Raw genomic sequence first — 18,466 nt, forward strand, 5'->3', positions numbered from 1 at the left:
AGGACTAAGTAAGATCCATATTTTGACAAGAAGTGGGAAGGTTTTAAAAAGATTCCTCGTGGAAATTTGGAAATAACTGCAGCATGAATATTTTAACTGTTTCTCTGTTTTTTCACAATTAAGTTAGTATTATGGAAATAGGGAGGGAAAAATATGATCTATAATCGAGGTAAAGATGGCAAAATATATGTATTACACAGGTGGCTGTATATATGTGTGTATATATATATGTATGTATATATCTATATATGTATGTTTATATCTATTACACAGGTTGTAGAAAAATAACATGCATTAAAAACTGACATCAGGATAAGGACCTGGGGCAGGAAGAACTGACAGTTTTTTACAAAACCTGGGTTTGGGAAAATTTTTATTGTGTGCTTTGATGTGGCCTCATAAGACTCTCCTTTTTGTGACCTGGGCTGTTAGGGTTCCTCTTTTTGTTTTCCTGATGCTCTCATCTTTACATTTTGTACAGTCAGGATTTAGCGTCCTGCGATGGAAATCACTTCTGTTTTGCTTTTGACTTCGGTATGAGTCGGGTCAGATGACTTTGGAGACTGATTCTAGGGAAACTGAGCACAGCATCTATGAACTCAGGGGTTGCTGCTTGTCCTGGGAACCTGGTCCCTGCAGGCTCTTAGGCCCATGTCCCTGCTGCATGACTTGGTTTATAACAAGAGTTATAAACCACAGGTGGTTCTTCTGCGCTCAGAGAGAAAGATGGGCATCACTCTGTGTGGCAGGTGAGAGGGAAGATTTGCCTCCATGCAGAAATCAGTATCTCAGGCCCCACACCACGTGGGTTGCATCTTGGCTGTTTTACACAGCTGTATGTTCAGCCTTCTTTCAGGCCTTACCCTGTGCTCTCTGGAGAGAATTACTGGGTCAGCAGCCCCTTCCTCTTCTTACAGTATTTGTGATAATTCTAAATGAGGCTGATTTGCTAATGTAAATCTCTCTGAAATTGGGAAATTCTAACTCAAAGACAAAAGTTCCTTATTAATTCCTTGCCTTTCATATGATCTAGTAGTGTCTAGCAGGGCACTTTCTCATCCTGTGGTGCAGAGAATTTGCATTTCCCTCCTTAAAACATAACTCCAACTATGATTTGCATTTTTCTATGAAGGATCTGAGCAGACACTGAAAAAAATGCCCTTTTAGCAAAGTATTAAATATTTTCATTAAAAGACATGCAAGAGACAGAGTGAAACAAAGCAGACCCCTATAATTTTATTGTCAGTCAGGACCAAGTTCATACTGAGTGGCTTTGGAGTTGGGAAAAGAATTAGAAGGAGCAGAAGATAATCAATGACTGAGGCTACTGCTTTGGTTTAGCTTCTATTGCTGAAAGCTGAGCAGCACTTTTGCCCAGACTTCTGTGGTGAAAATGCCACAAAGTATTTTTCAGTAAAGCTTTTCTAGCACTTTTCACTTTCAATGAACAAATTAGAGGAGTAAGGTACTGCATTGATCTCTAACATAAAGCAACTTTTTTCTGTAGTCTTTAAGGAAGCCAAAGCCTTCAACTTTCTGGCCTTTTATATTGCTTGGTTACAAAGTACTTCCCAGTCTGAGGAGATGCCAGAGATGCCCATAGAGTGATGCACCTACAAAATAATGGTGACTGTCAGGGCTACCTTTGTTCCAGAGAGAAACACCTTCTAACACAAAGTAAAAGGGAAGGACATCTCCAAGAGCTTTCCTTTTGCACAGAGCAAGGGATGTCAAGGTGTCTCAGGCTAGTTGTTCGTTGCTCAAAATTCCATGTCATTGTATTTCTTCTGCTGACTGGTGCATTCAGTCTTCCTGGAAATGCATACATCAGATACAGCTGATGTGTTAGCTGTTCATTTTCGGAGGGCACAAGTCTAATCTATTTCTGCAGGATGTTTCTGAGCATGTTTCCTCTTAGGGTGGGAGTTCAAAGGATTGGTGATCTAGCCCACAGATATGGTCTGTGTCCTGCACAAGGATACTGAATCCTGAACGCTCTTCAAAGGACATGCATGGCTTTCACTTCACCAAGGAGTCTTCCTTAAGTTGTGTAGAATTTTCTAAGTCTGCTAAAATATTCCTTTCCGTCACTGTTTCAAACAAGCCCTGACAGACTGGGGTAAATGAGGGTAAAGTAAACAGCAGCATGCAGAGACCCTGTAACACCAATTGACCTTGTGCAGCGTTTATGCTCAATGACTATAATTCAGTAGAAAGTCACAGGATAGCCATGAAATCATTGTGCTAGTTCTTAACCACTGCTGATTAATGTCTTCTGCTCTCTCACTGATTAATTTTATGGCATTTTGTTACTCTGGTGGGGATAGCACAGCCTCAAATGATGATATGCTTATCTGCAAGGAGCAAAGGAAATCTCTAAGACATCCTTGTAAGAGTATCTTTTTGCTCACTTTAGGGGAATAATCTGTAATGTTTCTTATCACAACTATTACAGAAAATGGAATGTGCTGCATCTCCATCTGAGCACCACTGTGGTTGCTGGCTGCTGTGGGTCAAGGTGACATCTCTGTGGCCTGGAAATTTCCATTCAAAGGTTACTTTGAGCAGTCCCCATTCACAGAGAATACTCCTTGCAGAAGGACATGGAACCTTAAGTCTGAGTCTCAAACATGCAGGGATTAAAGAAATGTTTCTCCAGACTACTTATACACATCCTTCTGTTTTCTAAGAGGCTAGGAGAGGTTGGTCAGGAGGTTGCTTCCCCTGAATGGTAGATCTGTAGAACAGTTTATACAACTTTGTTGGAAAATCTTGAATATGGCCAATAAACCATAAGGTTTATTAAGCACAGTGCTCCTTAGCTTCCTTCTCCCTGAAATATATGTGGGGGTTCTTTTTCCTTTAAGCCCTGCATAAACTCCATTTTTCCTTCCCACCTCTAGCACTGTTAGTCTAAATTTTTTGATATTTATCCTTATCTGTCTGCTGTTAAGTGCCAAAGGTAAGCTGAAGCTGCTTGGAGTCCCCTGTATACGTTGCTGAAAGCGGCATACATAAGCTCAAGTAATGGATTTTAGAGGAAGTTTGCTGCTTCCATTGTAGTTTCTCCTCAGCTTTAATCTGTTCCCAGCTACATTGCAATCTTGTCTGCAGTCAGTTATCTGAACTTCTCTTTTTTACTGATTTAAATGTTTTTATTCTGATAAGCTGCACACAATAAAGGTTGGCATAAATAACTTTTTTACCATCTACTAAGTACAAACAGTCTTGGTCCTGCACAAATAAAATCAGCTGTGTGCTTGAGGAATTGATCAGTTTTATCTGAGAGTCATATCTGCCTGTATTAACTATTGCAGTGTCAAGATCAGAGCAAATTCAGGGTTAATTCCCTCCTTAATTCAAGATAGCAGTGAATGTGTGTAGTATCAAGAGGGAGTTCCTTTTGAGACTTCTGGGCTTAAGGGCACTGGACTACCAAGTTTTGATTTGACATCCAGAACATCCAGATGTCTTTGAAGTCCCAGCTGCAGGGCAATCCCAGATAGAGGACAGAGGCTGAGCCTCTCCTTCCCACACATGCCAGATCTAAAAGAACTGGTCCTAGGGGCTGTCACTCAAGACTTTCTGGAAAGGATCTGCTTTAAGCAGTTTAAAAGAGCAGGAAATTGTTTTGTGTCAAAGGCAGAAAGTAGCATCCAGAACACTAGAGAAAAAGGTTAGAGATCTTGACCTGGGTGGTACGAGAGTTTTGGGAAGAAACATGGAGGAAGAATTGTTTTATGCTTCTCTATTTATTTGTTGCTATGTTCTCATTTATACTAGGCTCCTCGTCAAGAACCAGTGGTTCCACTGGCAAAATGGGTTCCTTCATCTTCTGTGGTCTATGCAATGTACATGAGTGAATGTGAAACACTTCTGTCTTGTGATCAAGTAGCATTTCATGCTTGCTTTGACCCAAGTGTAAATACCACAGTGGGTACAAAGAGCGAGGTCTGGATATTGTGTGGTCTGGAAGATTCTTCCCTCTTGTAAAGGGAAGGACACAGAGCAGCAAGACTTAAGGAAAAGACAAGATCCTGTGAGCAGGGAGGTCAAGGGAAATATTTTTAATGCCAAATTTGCAAACATATCCAGGATATAATAAAAGTTTATAAAAATCAGTGCTTGTCGGCAGTACCTGAGAGGTAATCCTGTGCCTTGGGCTTAGGCCAGCTATGCAGAACAATTTCTGACAGCAAAATTATATTGCTTAGGTGATCAAAAAGTGATCACCTTAAATGGAGGAGTATCATCTATTTCCATATGCTTTCCCATACAGTGATTCTCGGTGACAGATGCAGCACTGACCCCAAAACTGAAGGGGATGTAGAAATAGCACATTCCCCAATGTCTGCCTGCTCTATATGCAAAGGTGGTTGAGGAGGAATAAAGGACTTCTAACTCTTCCTTGTAAAACTGCCTGATGATGATGCTTGTGACTTGCTTTCAATAGGCTGCCTTGCATCCTTGATCCCTGTGTCCTTGATCAGTCATCAGGCTGATGTAAATCAAGATGCCCATGTGCATTTTGAGCTGTAGAGAGTGTAAAATCTGAAACATTCTCATATAAATACAAACCTTTCTGACATCAGAAACAAAGGAAACAAAAGTGAAGTGCTTTGGCATTCAGTTGTTTAGAAACTGCTTTAAAATAACTCATATACACACACCCACACACCACTTCCTAAAGGATTTGTTTGCAAGCCACTAATTAATTTCAGTGTCACAGACTGACTACAATTTTTAAATTTATTCCATCAGTGTGGAGCTGCAATTCTAACAAACACCATTCAATTCATATTGCCATTTTTTGAGTCCTAATAAGTGTTGAAAATACTGAATGTATCTAAATTTCATAGTCCTGCAAACTGTCATTATACTGGATTATGAAGAGAGTTCCATGTATCAGTGAGGAAAGTAACTTCAGTTTTTTTTAGAGTGGTGGCAATTTTCAAAACTGGGAGCTGGGAAGCTACTGAGTAATATGGACTACATAATATCTGACATTTTAACATTTATTTTCATCATATAGGTGTTTAATCACAGGAATGGTTGAGATTAAATTTTGCTAGTCCATTTAGCCTGCAATTTACTGAAAGACTTTATATAGCTCAATTTATTTTCAGATTACCTTTTGCATTTGTTCATTTGATGACCTAGTATGTTGGTGAACCAAGCTACACAGGTAATCAATGGTGAACCAGGACACCCAAAAAGGATGACTTGAATAAATAAATCTATTTATCTTACAAATTAAGACAACTCTGAAATGCACTCATGTCCTCACATCACTATAAAAGGACTTACACATGAAATAAGGCAGCCTTCATGTAGTCCTCATTTGAATGCACTTGCTAAATACAAGGTGATAAATGTCACAGCTTATGCAACTGTCCAGTTTGTGTCTGAATGACAGAAGCACTAAAGAATTGTTTCATGCACTACAAAGATGTGGATACTGAATGCTATTAACATAGAATTGGGTAATGGTAGCGATGTTTTAGCTTCCAGGGAAACACTATGTAAGAAAGAGAACAGTGGAATAATTTCAAATTGAGCATTGAAGGTTATAGCCTGCAAAAGTTGCTCTTGGATATTAGTTGTGGTCATCCAAGAGCAAATGACATAACTATTTCATAGTGTCAGAAATATCTCCTTGTCTTCCATCTTTGCATTACAAGATTAACTGTTGCCGTTGTATCTTCAGTTCCTATCTTGTTTGAAAATTTTCTGGGTTTTATTTATTCTGTTTTTAATAATTCTTCTAAAGAATATCAAATATTTAGTTTTCTATTTGCCTCCCTTGAAAGCAAAAGATCCTGATAGTTAGTTGTATCCTTGGAAAGAAAATATCTGACCATCTTTTGACACCCCCAGAAATTGGAATCTGAACCCTCAGCTTCATGTCTCATTGTTTGGAAAGCAACAAGACAACACACAACACAATATAGGTCACAGATGAAATACAAAAGAATTATTCTGGATGCTTATAAGATATTTTATCGGCTAATTCTTTCCATTTTGATGCAGTGAGTGTTGCAAAATAAGAGAGGTGTAAAATAGTGTGAAGCTAGTGTCATAAGAATCAAAGTATGTGATATATCCGAGTGCTCTGTCATCTTTTGCACTCTATGAGCTTGTATCTGAAGACTGAAAATAATTTGTGCCAGAAAATCACTAGCAATTTTAAATTCCTTTTACTGCTTTGGTCTGGTTCTGCTAGAAATTAAAGCTGTTCAAACCTGTCAAGATACACAGCTGACAAAAATCAATGGCATGCTCTGGCCCCTGAATTTGGAACAGGAGCAAAATTGGAGGAGTTTAGAAATAAATGTACTTGTATTCTAAAACAACATCATTGCTTGTCTGTTTCTTGTCACTCAACAGAGCGCAGAGCAGATCAGCGCATTGTGCCGAAACTTCCAAGAAGTCCAAGCAAGCAATATGGAAGGACAGAAGGACAACCAGGATCCACCTCCACGACCACTGGCTCGCCACCTTTCTGATGCAGACAGACTGAGGAAAGTCATCCAAGAACTTATGGACACTGAGAAATCTTATGTCAAGGTAAAAAAAAATTGATGGCTCGCTTGTTTTTGAGGCTGATCGTGACTTGTGGACAGTGTTAACATACTTTGATCTTATCTTTACACAACCAGCCTTTCACAAGGGCCATAACCTACAAAGTCTCCTTATCTAATTGGTCCTGTTTCTGTCAGACTTCCTCCTGCAGCCGAGGCTGTAGGATCTGATGTAGTAGCATTAGTTGCAGTCAATTTGTAGTTGTATTGGAGAGCAGTCATCTGTGGGGAGAAGATACCTGCAAACAAAAAGGGTTTTTCCAGGGGATGTCTCCCCAGTTTTCAAGATGAAGATAAATCTGGTAGAAGAATAGAATACTCTCCTACAAATGAGAATGTGGAAAAGAGTGCATGATTATTTTTGAACAAGGAAAGCTAAAAGGCACAACTCCAGTGGGTTGTAGCATGACAGGGAAGTTATTTCTCTTCTGACTGCTAAGCCTGCAAATTGTTCCATGTATCTCTCTTCTTTTTATGAACTCTAAAATCATGTGACTGGCTGCCAAAGGAAACATGAAAACACTGATTTCATTGACCTCCAGCAAGAAGGCATCATCTCCTTTTGTGTATCTCAAAACCTGTATTTACAGATGTCAGTTCTTGCTGCAGTAATGTTGTGGAAAACACTTCATCCACCAGTGCACTGATACAGCCATATGCTGGACCCTCATTTATGTCCACCTGATGTATCTTTTAGAGGAATCACTTGAACAAAGCATGACCATGGAGGCCACTGATAGATCTGAAATTTTGCATCAGGAAAAATCCTGGCAGGTTGCAATACTTGTTATGGTGTTTTCAGGGAGCTGCTCACTATTCCTTCTACACACAATTTCTGGTGTGTCTCTTCCCAGGGTTGGACAGCCCTGTCATGGGCCCCAGCCCTGCTGTCATGTTTCTGGGTGGGACAGTAAGTCTTCAAAAATGACACTAATCTTTTTAAGAAGTGACTGACAAAGCCCTTGATCATACCTACCTGAAAACAAAACTGAACACTTTAATAACTTACAGGGTTTTAAATGCTACATGTCCTTCTGAATATTACTACAGATGTTTAAAGAAGTGGCTATTTATATTGTTTTTGTAACATAAATAATTAAAACATTTCATGCTGTTCATACGGATGGACTCATTCAAAATAAACATCTGTAACAATACCTCCTCATGCTAAGCTAAAATATAATTTGTTATAATCAAATTGTAAAGCCTTAAGGATGAAACAATAACATTACATTGAAATCACTTTGCCTCTAATTTAGCAGTAACTTCAGTGCTAACAATATGCAGGCTGTTTTGTTACTGAAAAGGAATTGTATCTTTAGTTCCTTCCCCAAACTTACCCTATCTCAGGGTTGCCACATAAAGAACAGTTTCTAAATGGTACAGAAAAAATGAACAAATATTCTTTTTTGCAGGACTTGAGCTGCCTTTTCGAGCTATACTTGGAGCCTCTTCAAAAAGAAACCTTCCTTACTCAGGATGAGGTGAGGGAATATCTGAAAAAAGGTCCTTGTCATTCTTTTATGGGCTAAGACCTTGACACATGGATTTTTTATTGCTGAGAGTGGGACAGAAAAAGCAAACGACAAAGATGTCAATAGGAATGACACCAGTCAGTGCCTTTCTCTCTGGTGTGTGCATCACTTCCTTTTCTTAAAGAGTAATTGTTCTGAATTAACTGCTGAGAAACCTCCACTTTTTGCATGGGTTTTTTATAAAACCTGATTGAAAAATATTAACAGAGACATTACTAGCCTTTGCATTCTCTTTGTGTGTGACATCTCCTTAGTCCACTGTTTTCAAAAGACCTATTAGGTCCATGGAGTGCTGTACTTCATGGCCTGATGTTTTCCACAGATGGAATCCTTGTTCGGCAGCCTGCCAGAAATGCTGGATTTCCAAAAGGTGTTTTTGGAGACCCTTGAAGATGGAATATCTTCTTCCTCAGATTTTAATACATTGGAAACGCCATCTCAGTTCCGGGTAAATATTTAATCGTTTCATACTTTGTAGTGTGCCTGCAAATGTTTGTGAAAATCTGGCGTTAAGATGTTTCTGGCTCCTAGTAGTTTCATAGGGTTGCTTTTATGTTTGAAGCTTTACTTTGGATTACAGAGTTCTACTCAACAATGAAAGATAAGTGCTATTTTTCATGGTCTTATCTTCCTCCCCATGGCAAAAGTTGCAATATTAGAAAAGACAGAGTAGACTTGGAGTACACAATAAACTGGCAATGTTTGTGAGGCACAACTCCTTTGTAGAGAGTTTTTTGTCACTGTGCTGAATTCTGCTCTGCCTGTGCTTCTCTGTGCTGTGCCCAACTAACCTCCAACAGACTGGGAGCTTTTTTTGTTTAATGCCACATGAGTTTCCCATGTTGTGAGGTCCAAGAGGCAGGAAGTGAAGTGTAAATGGCTGCAGCACTACCCAGTACCTGCCCTTACTGGAAGAAGTGGATTCCCTGGCAATGGAGTCACTGGCTTAGGACTGAGCTGGCAGGCCTCCTGAACACTTGCTGCATTTTGTGGAGCAAACATTGATTAAAAGAGGGGAGAGGGCTGCTTTCCTCCTCCCTCACTACTCCTCTTTCTTATATTTGCTTTGGGAGGCATTTTTCTAAAAACCTCTTTTGTGATTCAGTCCCTCCCACATCTTCCCAACCTCCCCTTCATCCAAGAACATCAGAGGTGTCCTGTAATTACCACCTGCCTGAAAAAAGGAAAACAGCTGGAAAGCAATCCTGTATTTGTTTTACTCTGTCCCTTCTGGCTTTGGCACTTTTATGCCTTGCTTCCTGTGGCTCCCATTTTTTTCCCAGAACAAGAGTTATATGTCTGCTGATTTTTGTTCCTGTGCTGCCTGAAATATAAAGTAAAACAGAATACCTGCTCAGGAAGAAAGGAGAAAATTGCAGACTGACCTCTACACTCAGTGGAATACAAAAATATCATCAAGTTACTACCAGTAGTATATTCATGTTTTAGATATATATATATATATATGAGATATGTATAGAAAGAGAGCAGATAATCCACCATTGAGTCTGCTTGTTATATGCCTGAATATTTATTTAGGATTCCAGTACTGAACTAATATTTTGATTGTGTTGATTTCAGAAATTGCTGTTTTCCCTTGGTGGCTCCTTTCTGTATTATGCTGACCATTTCAAACTGTACAGTGGCTTCTGTGCAAACCACATCAAAGTTCAGAAAGTTCTTGAGAGAGGTAATGTATTGTCTTCGTTATTGTAATTCACTTGCATGAATTCAAACTGCAGTGAACTACTGTAACAAATCTTGTCAACATGCAGAGAATATTGGATAAAATCAAGGAATAAATATTGGTAGCAAACAAGGTCTAATCAGGTATCTTTCAACAGGAAGATCTAAGATCACAGGTTCTGCTGAAGCATGGTATAGACTGAAGAACAAGATTCCTTTTGTAACCTCCAGGTAGTGGCCTGGAGAGCTGTAGAAACACCTTCCACAACTTTGTGCTGTCTGCAGGCCCAGGCTCCAGAAAAGCAGCAACAAATGGTAGAATAAATCAGGAATTACTTCCTCTGCCATTCACTGCAATGTAGTGGAAAACTTAGAGGAATAATCTCACCTTCATGAAATTGCTCTCTTAGCCCTTTTGAATGTTATTTGATATGGGAAATTATAATGAAATTGATATGCTACTCTGTAAATCATCCATTGAAGAGGAAGAGAGTTTTAGTGCTGGGTTCAAATTGCCATTCCATGTTTTTCAATTATTGTAGCTTCCACGACTTTCATATTCAACTGACAGGTTTTTTTTTTCTTTTTTTTTTTTTTTTTTTATCTAGCCAAAACAGATAGTGCCTTTAAGACCTTTCTGGATGCTCGAAATCCTACAAAGCAACATTCTTCTACACTGGAGTCATATCTCATAAAGCCTGTTCAGAGAGTGCTGAAATATCCTCTGCTTTTAAAAGAGCTGGTGTCTCTGACAGACAATGAGAGTGAGGAGCATTATCATTTGACAGGTAACTTCTTTTCTTCTACAGGAATGAATGAGTTAAGTTTTATTTCCTGCTCTTTCTGAAGGTTCAGGTAGGCATTCTTGTAAATAGCACAGAACTTGTCAAAACCTAGAGAGAATTCCTCACTCTCCTTAAAAGTAGTAAGTATTTCTTTTGTTCCTTTAGCTAAAAGTCCTACTTGGTATGTCCAAGTCCCCTAGAGAAGTAGGTATGCCCACGATTTGCCATGGCAAGTAGGACTGGGATCTTTATCCTCATGCACAGGAGCATGTCAGGTCACAGTGTTGCCTTTTGGTTTTTTTAACCCACTTGAGAAACACTGACCAAGGCTCCATCTTGTGGTTATTATTTAATTCTTGAAATATGTCAAAGTTTAAGAGCACCACAGAAGGAAGTATTTGTTGTTTGCGGTCCGTCTTTGATTCTTGCTTGTGTAGAAGAGATCTTTGTCAAATGTTTGCAGTTCTCCCATGTGGAAAGCCTTATCTAATATGCATTAGAGTTGATTGCTTTTCTAGGCTCACATGCCTGGGACTTCACCCCGGCAAATTCCAGTTCACGTCTGTCAGCACCTGGTGGATGAAAATCAAGAGATGTATTTTATGGATTGACTGTCATTTTCACAAAATGGATGCAGACAAAATACACTGTCAGTAAAAAACCATGAAGTTCTTAGTGACTTCAAAAGGAGCTTCCAGTATTGTTCCCTTCCCCAAACAAGCTGAGGCTGGGGACTTATTGCGGGTCAGGATAGATGCCAAACTGCTAAAATTGATGAAACAACTGTGCCATTAAGAACTGATGAAACAAAGGATCCCTGTCCAATTCCATTCTGAATTAATACAAAAATCTGATGGAATCTAGTGACATTCTTGTTCGGAAAACATAATTTAAACTAAACCTGGCCACCAGCATTTCATGTGTACAGCCTATAAGGAACTTGTACAGCCTAATATTATATTTCTTTGTCCATTCTGGGAGGAGACAAATGCAGTTTGTTTCTCTCTAGGATGAGTGTAGATTACTCCAGAGGACCTAGTGGCCCTATATCTACAAGATGCAAAATTTAACCATGGTACTATCATACTGCTTTCACTTACTCTGACCAGGAAATTTTTCTTCTACTGTTGCTATGAGAAAGTATTGATACAGAGCTAGAATTCAGTTCACCAAACCTTCAAAAGGCAACATCATTTTACATGCCTCAAGGAGTATTAAATTTAAAATTTAAAATTTTAAAAAAATTTAAAATTTTTTAAATTTAAAATTTAAAAAACCATATTTAGAAAATAAAATGAATTACATAGCTGTGTGTGAAATTTTTAAATCTTACAGAAGCACTGAAGGCAATGGAAAAAGTAGCAAGTCACATAAATGAGATGCAGAAGATATATGAAGATTATGGCACTGTATTTGACCAACTGGTTGCAGAACAAAGTGGAACAGAGAAAGAGGTAAGAGAAGAAACAACATGTCACATTGACTCATGAAGCATTATTCAGCTTGCTGTCGGGGCTTCCTCTCTTCCATTCTCCTTTAATATTTTGACTTCTGTTTTGTGTCTGCCTGTCAAATTTCTTTCTCTCAGTAGGTTATGGTAAAGTTTTCAGACAGCTGCCGGAGCTGCTTTCTGGACTGACAGGAATTGCAAGCAGGAGTAGATATAGTTCTCAGTAGGAAAAACCCTCTTGTCAAAACATTGCAGAGATTATCCATGCCCCAAGGCATTCAGATTTTATGCTGTTGAGTTCTTAACATATTTTTCCACCCGTATAAATGAAAATGGCAATTTGAGGGATTTCACATTAAGGTCTGTTATTCTCATTCTCTGCACTTCCAGTGCTGAGGCATGGGTATTTGTCAGAGCAAAACCCATTAGTTATACAGACTGTGTGCAGTCATCTCCCAGAACTGGGACAGCAAGGCCTCAACTTAGCCATTTACATCAAACAATTACTAAGCAGATCAAATCTGTAAAGTTGGACATCAGATATGAGAGATGTCATCTCAGTTGTTTCATTTCCTGCTAGTAAAAGTCAAATTGTCCCTGTTGACTACCTGGTTTCTCATCATTTATGGGGAAACAAAACTTGACAGCCTTTGATAGCCTTCAGCATTATGTTGTGCCCCACAGAAGAAAGGAGCCTCAGAGTATAAGACCTCCATTAATTCTGCCATTGGAAATGTCATTAATACTCATTACTCTATAGAAATGAAAGATACTTACAGCTAATAAACCAGGCAGTTCATTAGTGGCTATATGGAAGTGTAACATTATCAGATCAGCTTAGTATTCTTCTAAGTTATTAATAGTAAGAACTTCTATCCAGCTTTCATAACTTAGGAGCTATTACTTTGTATATTTGTAACCTGTTTTAAAAAAAGGGATTACTCACACTTTTCCTGCTGTAGTGAAGATCTCTTTCTATACATAAGAGTAAATACAGAAAACATAGATCCTTAAAGTTATCAATGTGTATCAACATACTAAAATGCAGCACTGATGTAGATATTTATACTGTTTATTTATTTTACTTACTGTTATAATTTAATCCAGGTGACAGAGCTTTCAATGGGAGAACTTCTGATGCACTCTACAGTTACCTGGCTGAATCCTTTCCCGTCGCTGGGCAAAGCAAGGAAAGACCTTGAACTTACAGTGTTTGGTAAGTGTCTTCCTTAAGGACTCTGTGCTTTCAAACCTGAAGATGCCCACATTAGGTCTTCTCACAGGATAAAAGCCCCAAACTCCCGTCCCTGCAGTCATGTGATATGTAGGGTGGATTTATATGTGAAAAAATGCATAGTTGTATTTTCCTAACATGAAAAAAGTTTCTATTTATTTGCTTGCTGGTACTGCTGCTCTGTGAGCCACCCTCAGCTGCTGTCTTGCCTATATTTAAACTATGGAAGATTTTCAAGAGGCAATATTAGAGTCTTTAGAACAATCTGTTAAATGAGGTTTTCAAAGGAGGCTTGTGGGAAGATAATTATTTATTCTACTCTTGTGAATTTAGACTAACTTCTGCTTTACAGCTACTGCATTAAAATCCCCATCCAGATTATTTTAACCTGAAATTTGATGTGGAAATGAGTGCATACAAACAAGAGTCCATTTCTTAATAAAAAGATTATTTTAATATTTCAGTGGATAAACATCTTCAGAAGAACTCCAGGTTAATGTCAGACAGGTTTCTCTTTCTCAGGGCACTCCTTCCCTGGGGAAGCATGGTTAGGGAAGGGGATGCTCCAAACAGAACAAACTGTTGAACTGCACAAAGAACAGACTGTGTCCTTCACATCACCCTCCTGCTATAGGCCCTTCACTCCACTTGAAACTATCCACTGTCTACAGAAAGAAAATTGTTACATCTAACCTACATCTTCTGTATTTGTTTATGTGAAGACTTACAGAAGATAGATAGGTGGTTACTGGTAGTTTCAGAATAAATGTACAGAATGGCTTCATCCTAAACGTTCAGAGCAAAATCTGAGGGAAAATACTGCCATTGCATGAAAGTGCAGAATGAAAAACCCAGCTGTCATCTCAGCACAGGGCAAATGCTTTTCAATGTTTGGTTATCTCATCCTTCACATTCCCATGACTGTAATAATCAGCTTCTCCAAGATAGTATTTTCACTGAATATTGGAATATTATGCCTATAATTAATGGTTTTCCTTTTTTTTTTTCTTTCTCTTTTCAGTTTTTAAGAGGGCTGTAATACTGGTGTATAAGGAGAACTACAAACTGAAAAAGAAAATGGTAAGTCTGGTATCAGTGGAGATGGTGGATGTTTGGGATATTACTGCAATGTGAGATGGACCATAAGTGTTAGAGGGGGAGTGACTGAGGTGAAACACCACTTTCCATTGCTAGGCTGGAGTTCTGGCTATCCTGCTAAAACAATGCTCAGTATCTGTGTAGCAATAAATATTTTTTGCTATTTAGTAAGCAGCATCGTCTTCTTGTGAGCCTCATGTTAATTTTACCAAGTGGAAGATGAAATATTGCTATGCAGAAATAATTAATTCTTCCACATAGCATTTATGATGGCCTGCCTTACCACACGGTGCAGGTGAAAGACCTTTGTTTTATGGACCCTTGATTACCCTGGAAGGAAAGGAAAAGGGGCATTATAGACATAATCTTCTCTGCACCCACTTACAGACCTGAAATGTGGAAGCCAGGGAGCAAATTGTATGTTCCAAGTACCAGTGGTGATATACTGCACCATGCTCATTGAAACAGATGGAGGAGCTCTAAAAGTAGCAGCAGCAGCTATATGATTAATGTATTCTCCTAATCAACAGTCTGTATGTTCTTTCACAGGAAACTTCTTCCCTGGTAGTACTTATAGGCAAAGTTTTATTTTTATCAGTTAAAATCAAATGGCTTTTAAAAGTTGAAGCAATTATGAATTCCAAAGGTTGTGTCTATCACCATTTCAACTACATTTACAAGTTCATTTTAAGGTAGTGAAGGAAAGTTTAATCAATTTAGTTTTTCTTCAAAGGCAGATCTTTTAAGAGTAGTACAAAACACCACCACTTCTTCTACTTCCTAGAAATATCCTTTGTTTTCTTTTTACAGCCTACTAATGTTCGTGCTGCACATAATTATGGTGACTTGGATCCATTTAAATTTCGTTGGCTGATTCCTTTATCTGCTCTTCAAGTTCGACTGGGGAACACAGCAGGTAACTCTCTTGCAGTAAATACTTTAGGACTGAATGCTTTTGAATTTTGTAATACTGCTTCTTCCAGATGTGTTTCTGAGCCTCTGGAAACAAGCAGGTGTAGAGAAAGTATTATCTATCCACTGTTGTCTCTGCACTCAGGGCGTACAGGCTTGATACATTTACATACTTTCTTCATTTGGTATGCTAACTTCTGTGCATTAAGGGAGATGTAACATGATGTGAAGGAATGACAGATTGGAAATTCCCAATAAAAGGCAGGTAGTTTACTGGAGCTGACATCCTGATGACACACTGGTGCTGTGTGTGTGCTGATCCTCATGCTTTTTCAAACAGCAGAAAGGTGATGGTAATTTGTGGTAGTAAAGGGCTGTGGGTTTATTTTCAAGCTGATCTTTATAGTCCTATCCACTTCTGTATGTTCGGTAAAGTGTCTCATGGTCTTTAGAGCACACCTGGGTGAAAGCCTGTTAAGGCTGGAAAACATAGAGAAGCAGCAAGAATGGGGGAAAGCAACTCTCCAAGAGAGAAGTTATCAAAGGCAGTGCTGGGCTGCCGCAGCAAGAGAGCTCAGGGGAGCTCTCTTGGGTTCCTTGGCTTCCCAAGCTTTTTCTTGGGTTCCACCTTGGATGAGATCTTCTGTAGCTCCACACGTGGCTGAGTTAACACTGCCTTTTGGAGAGTGGAGGAGCTCTGCTGTGGTCTTTCTAATGCCAAAGGTTTTGTGGAGTATATGCAAAAGTATGTTTCCTTCCATGCACAGGAACAGAGAACAGCTGTATCTGGGAACTGATTCACACCAAGTCAGAACTGGAAGGCAGGCCAGAAACAATTTTTCAGTTGTGCAGCAGGTAAGCTTTACATGGAGGTTTTATTTTACAAATCACATTAATGGAATTTAAAATAAAAAGAAAATCTTTTCTCCCATGTGACCTTTAAATCAGTGGTTTTGAAGTGGCACTCTTTATTTGAAGCTAGGCACTATGCCGGGCTTTAACTGCATAAAGTATAACAAATTCAAATAGGTGAATTAAGTGTAGTGATCCAATGTCAGAAATCTGCTGATATATGAACATAAGCTCCAATATGGGCAAAGTAACTGATTTTATCACTCTCAGCTAGTTAATAGAGATTACTTTCTCATAAAGACCACTTAAGGTGGTGATTCCCTCATACAGAAGTTACCTTTCAAGTAATTTTCTAAGAGGAAGCAACTAAGATCTCAAAACACAAGGTGTATGAAATGTCTAGAATGGTTAAGATGTCCCTGCCCACGGCAGAGGGGTACAAACTTGATGATCTCTAATGTTCCTTCCCACCCAGGACATTCTATGATCTTATGATAGCTGTAAACCCACTACTAAAGCAAGTTTTTGAAAAAAAACCACTGCACTAAAGCCCATCAGCAGAAAGGAAGTGGGAACATTTTATCCCAGTGTCTCACTTCAGTGAGGAAATTAAGTTTTGTGTTTTCTTAAACTTGCAGTGATTCTGAGAACAAGACTAACATTGTGAAGGTCATCCGTTCTATTCTGCGGGAGAATTTCAGACGTCACATAAAATGTGAGCTACCACTGGAGAAAAAATGTAAAGATCGTCTCGTCCCACTTAAGAATCGTGTACCTGCAACAGCCAAACTGGGTAAGAAACACCTTCTCAAGTGAAAACTAAAGAATCCAGACTCTGGTGCTGGTAGGGCATTCACAATTATTACCATGATCATAGAGTGTCATGTGTCAAACCCACAAATCCCATTTCTTCTTTTTTTTTTGGACTGGAGCAGGAGTAGTTTCTCTACCACTCAGTATGTGACAAGGGCTAGAGCAGACAAACAGACTTCCCCACACTGCAATGTGTCATTAGCTGTCTTCAGAGAAGACTTAATAATGCCCAAATTAATTTTGTTGGGAAGGAATAGACACCCTTTGCCATACAATATTAGCATTCTTTCCTCTGGGTTCCCTTTAGTAACTCAGCCCTTATAACATTTGTAGCTAGAACAACAGGGAAAAGGCAGGGGGTCTTGATTCTTTCAATGCACTAATTCTGCATCCCAGCTGATACTGTAATTTAAGTACAGGCTTCAGACATTTTAGTTAAATGAGTAGTTACTAGTATTTCAAGTTCTCTATCAGATCAGTCCTCGGTAAAATCCCCTTTTCCATCAGAGGATCTGGAAGAGTTCAGCTGCTGCCTACACCTGGGCCCTGCAGTGTTTGATGTGCCCAAGTCAATCTTTTTTTCTGCAGAAGTGTATGTATGACTACACTTTTTTGGAGGATTTGATATATATTACACATGAAGGAAAGCACAGAGTCCTAGGATAGGTGTAATGAAAACTGTGACATGGGGAGCACACTGTTGGAATCAGAGTGCTGACGCATCTGACTTGGAATGACTATGTCCATCATAATCGTTAAGTGGGATATTAAGTTAAAAGGTGTAAGCAATTTTCTTGCTGAAAAAAATAAACCTGCATTTTTACTCTGCACAGCTTCCACAAGATCCTTGAAGTTACTGAAGAAGTCAGCCAGCAGCGAGTGGAACGGTGACCAGGGCAAAGGCACCTTCCAGGACTCTGATGAGTGCAGCCTAAGCAGCAGCACTCAGAGCAGCAGCTGCCACACTTCTGAGAGCATCCAGGAGCCCAAAAATTCATCTCCCGATAAACATGCAGAAAGCACTGCATCTGACTTTTCTAATGCTCTTGTCAAAGAATCCGACATTCTCAGTGATGATGATGATGATGATGAGGACTATCAGAGACTAAAGAAAGGCAGCCCTACAAAAGACATTGAAATACAGTTCCAGCGGCTGAAGATTTCAGAGGAACCCAGTGCTGACTCTGAACAGGATCAGGCTGCTGAAAATGAGGAAGAGGATGGCTTTCAGATAGCAGAGCATCCAAAGCTCGTGCGGGGCCATTTCTGCCCAGTGAAGAGAAAAGTAAACAGCACAAAGCGTAGCAGAGGAACTCTAATGGCAATGCAAGAACGTCACCAATCCCTTGACAGTCACTCTGATGCTGCAAACCTGGATCTGAACTCTATTTTAGAGAGAGAATTTAGTGTCCAGAGTTTAACATCTGTAGTTAATGAGGACTGTTTTTATGAAGCTGTGGAGAGGCATGGAAAATCCTAGCTTAATACTGAAACATTCATTTGAAGTTCACATAAAATTC

General features: G+C 39.2%; 1 protein-coding gene across 2 annotated transcripts in view; it reads left to right on the forward strand.

The window, feature by feature from the left end:
* The window catches only part of TIAM2 (TIAM Rac1 associated GEF 2), a 96,019-nt gene extending 77,579 nt beyond the window's left edge, over positions 1-18,440 (forward strand). For both annotated transcript variants that reach the window (XM_084201549.1, XM_084201550.1), the window contains exons 16-27: positions 6,388-6,567; positions 7,997-8,065; positions 8,439-8,564; positions 9,698-9,806; positions 10,411-10,590; positions 11,923-12,041; positions 13,145-13,253; positions 14,293-14,351; positions 15,180-15,285; positions 16,049-16,136; positions 16,772-16,926; positions 17,780-18,440. In XM_084201549.1, coding sequence (XP_084057675.1) covers positions 6,388-6,567; positions 7,997-8,065; positions 8,439-8,564; positions 9,698-9,806; positions 10,411-10,590; positions 11,923-12,041; positions 13,145-13,253; positions 14,293-14,351; positions 15,180-15,285; positions 16,049-16,136; positions 16,772-16,926; positions 17,780-18,426 — 1,947 coding nt within the window. In that variant the 3' untranslated portion in view covers positions 18,427-18,440. The remainder of the gene's footprint in view (positions 1-6,387; positions 6,568-7,996; positions 8,066-8,438; positions 8,565-9,697; positions 9,807-10,410; positions 10,591-11,922; positions 12,042-13,144; positions 13,254-14,292; positions 14,352-15,179; positions 15,286-16,048; positions 16,137-16,771; positions 16,927-17,779) is intronic.
* Positions 18,441-18,466: the final 26 nt, after the last annotated feature.

Source organism: Fringilla coelebs (genome assembly GCF_963513975.1).
Source record: "Fringilla coelebs genome assembly, chromosome: 3".
NCBI classification, from domain to species: domain Eukaryota; kingdom Metazoa; phylum Chordata; class Aves; order Passeriformes; family Fringillidae; genus Fringilla; species Fringilla coelebs.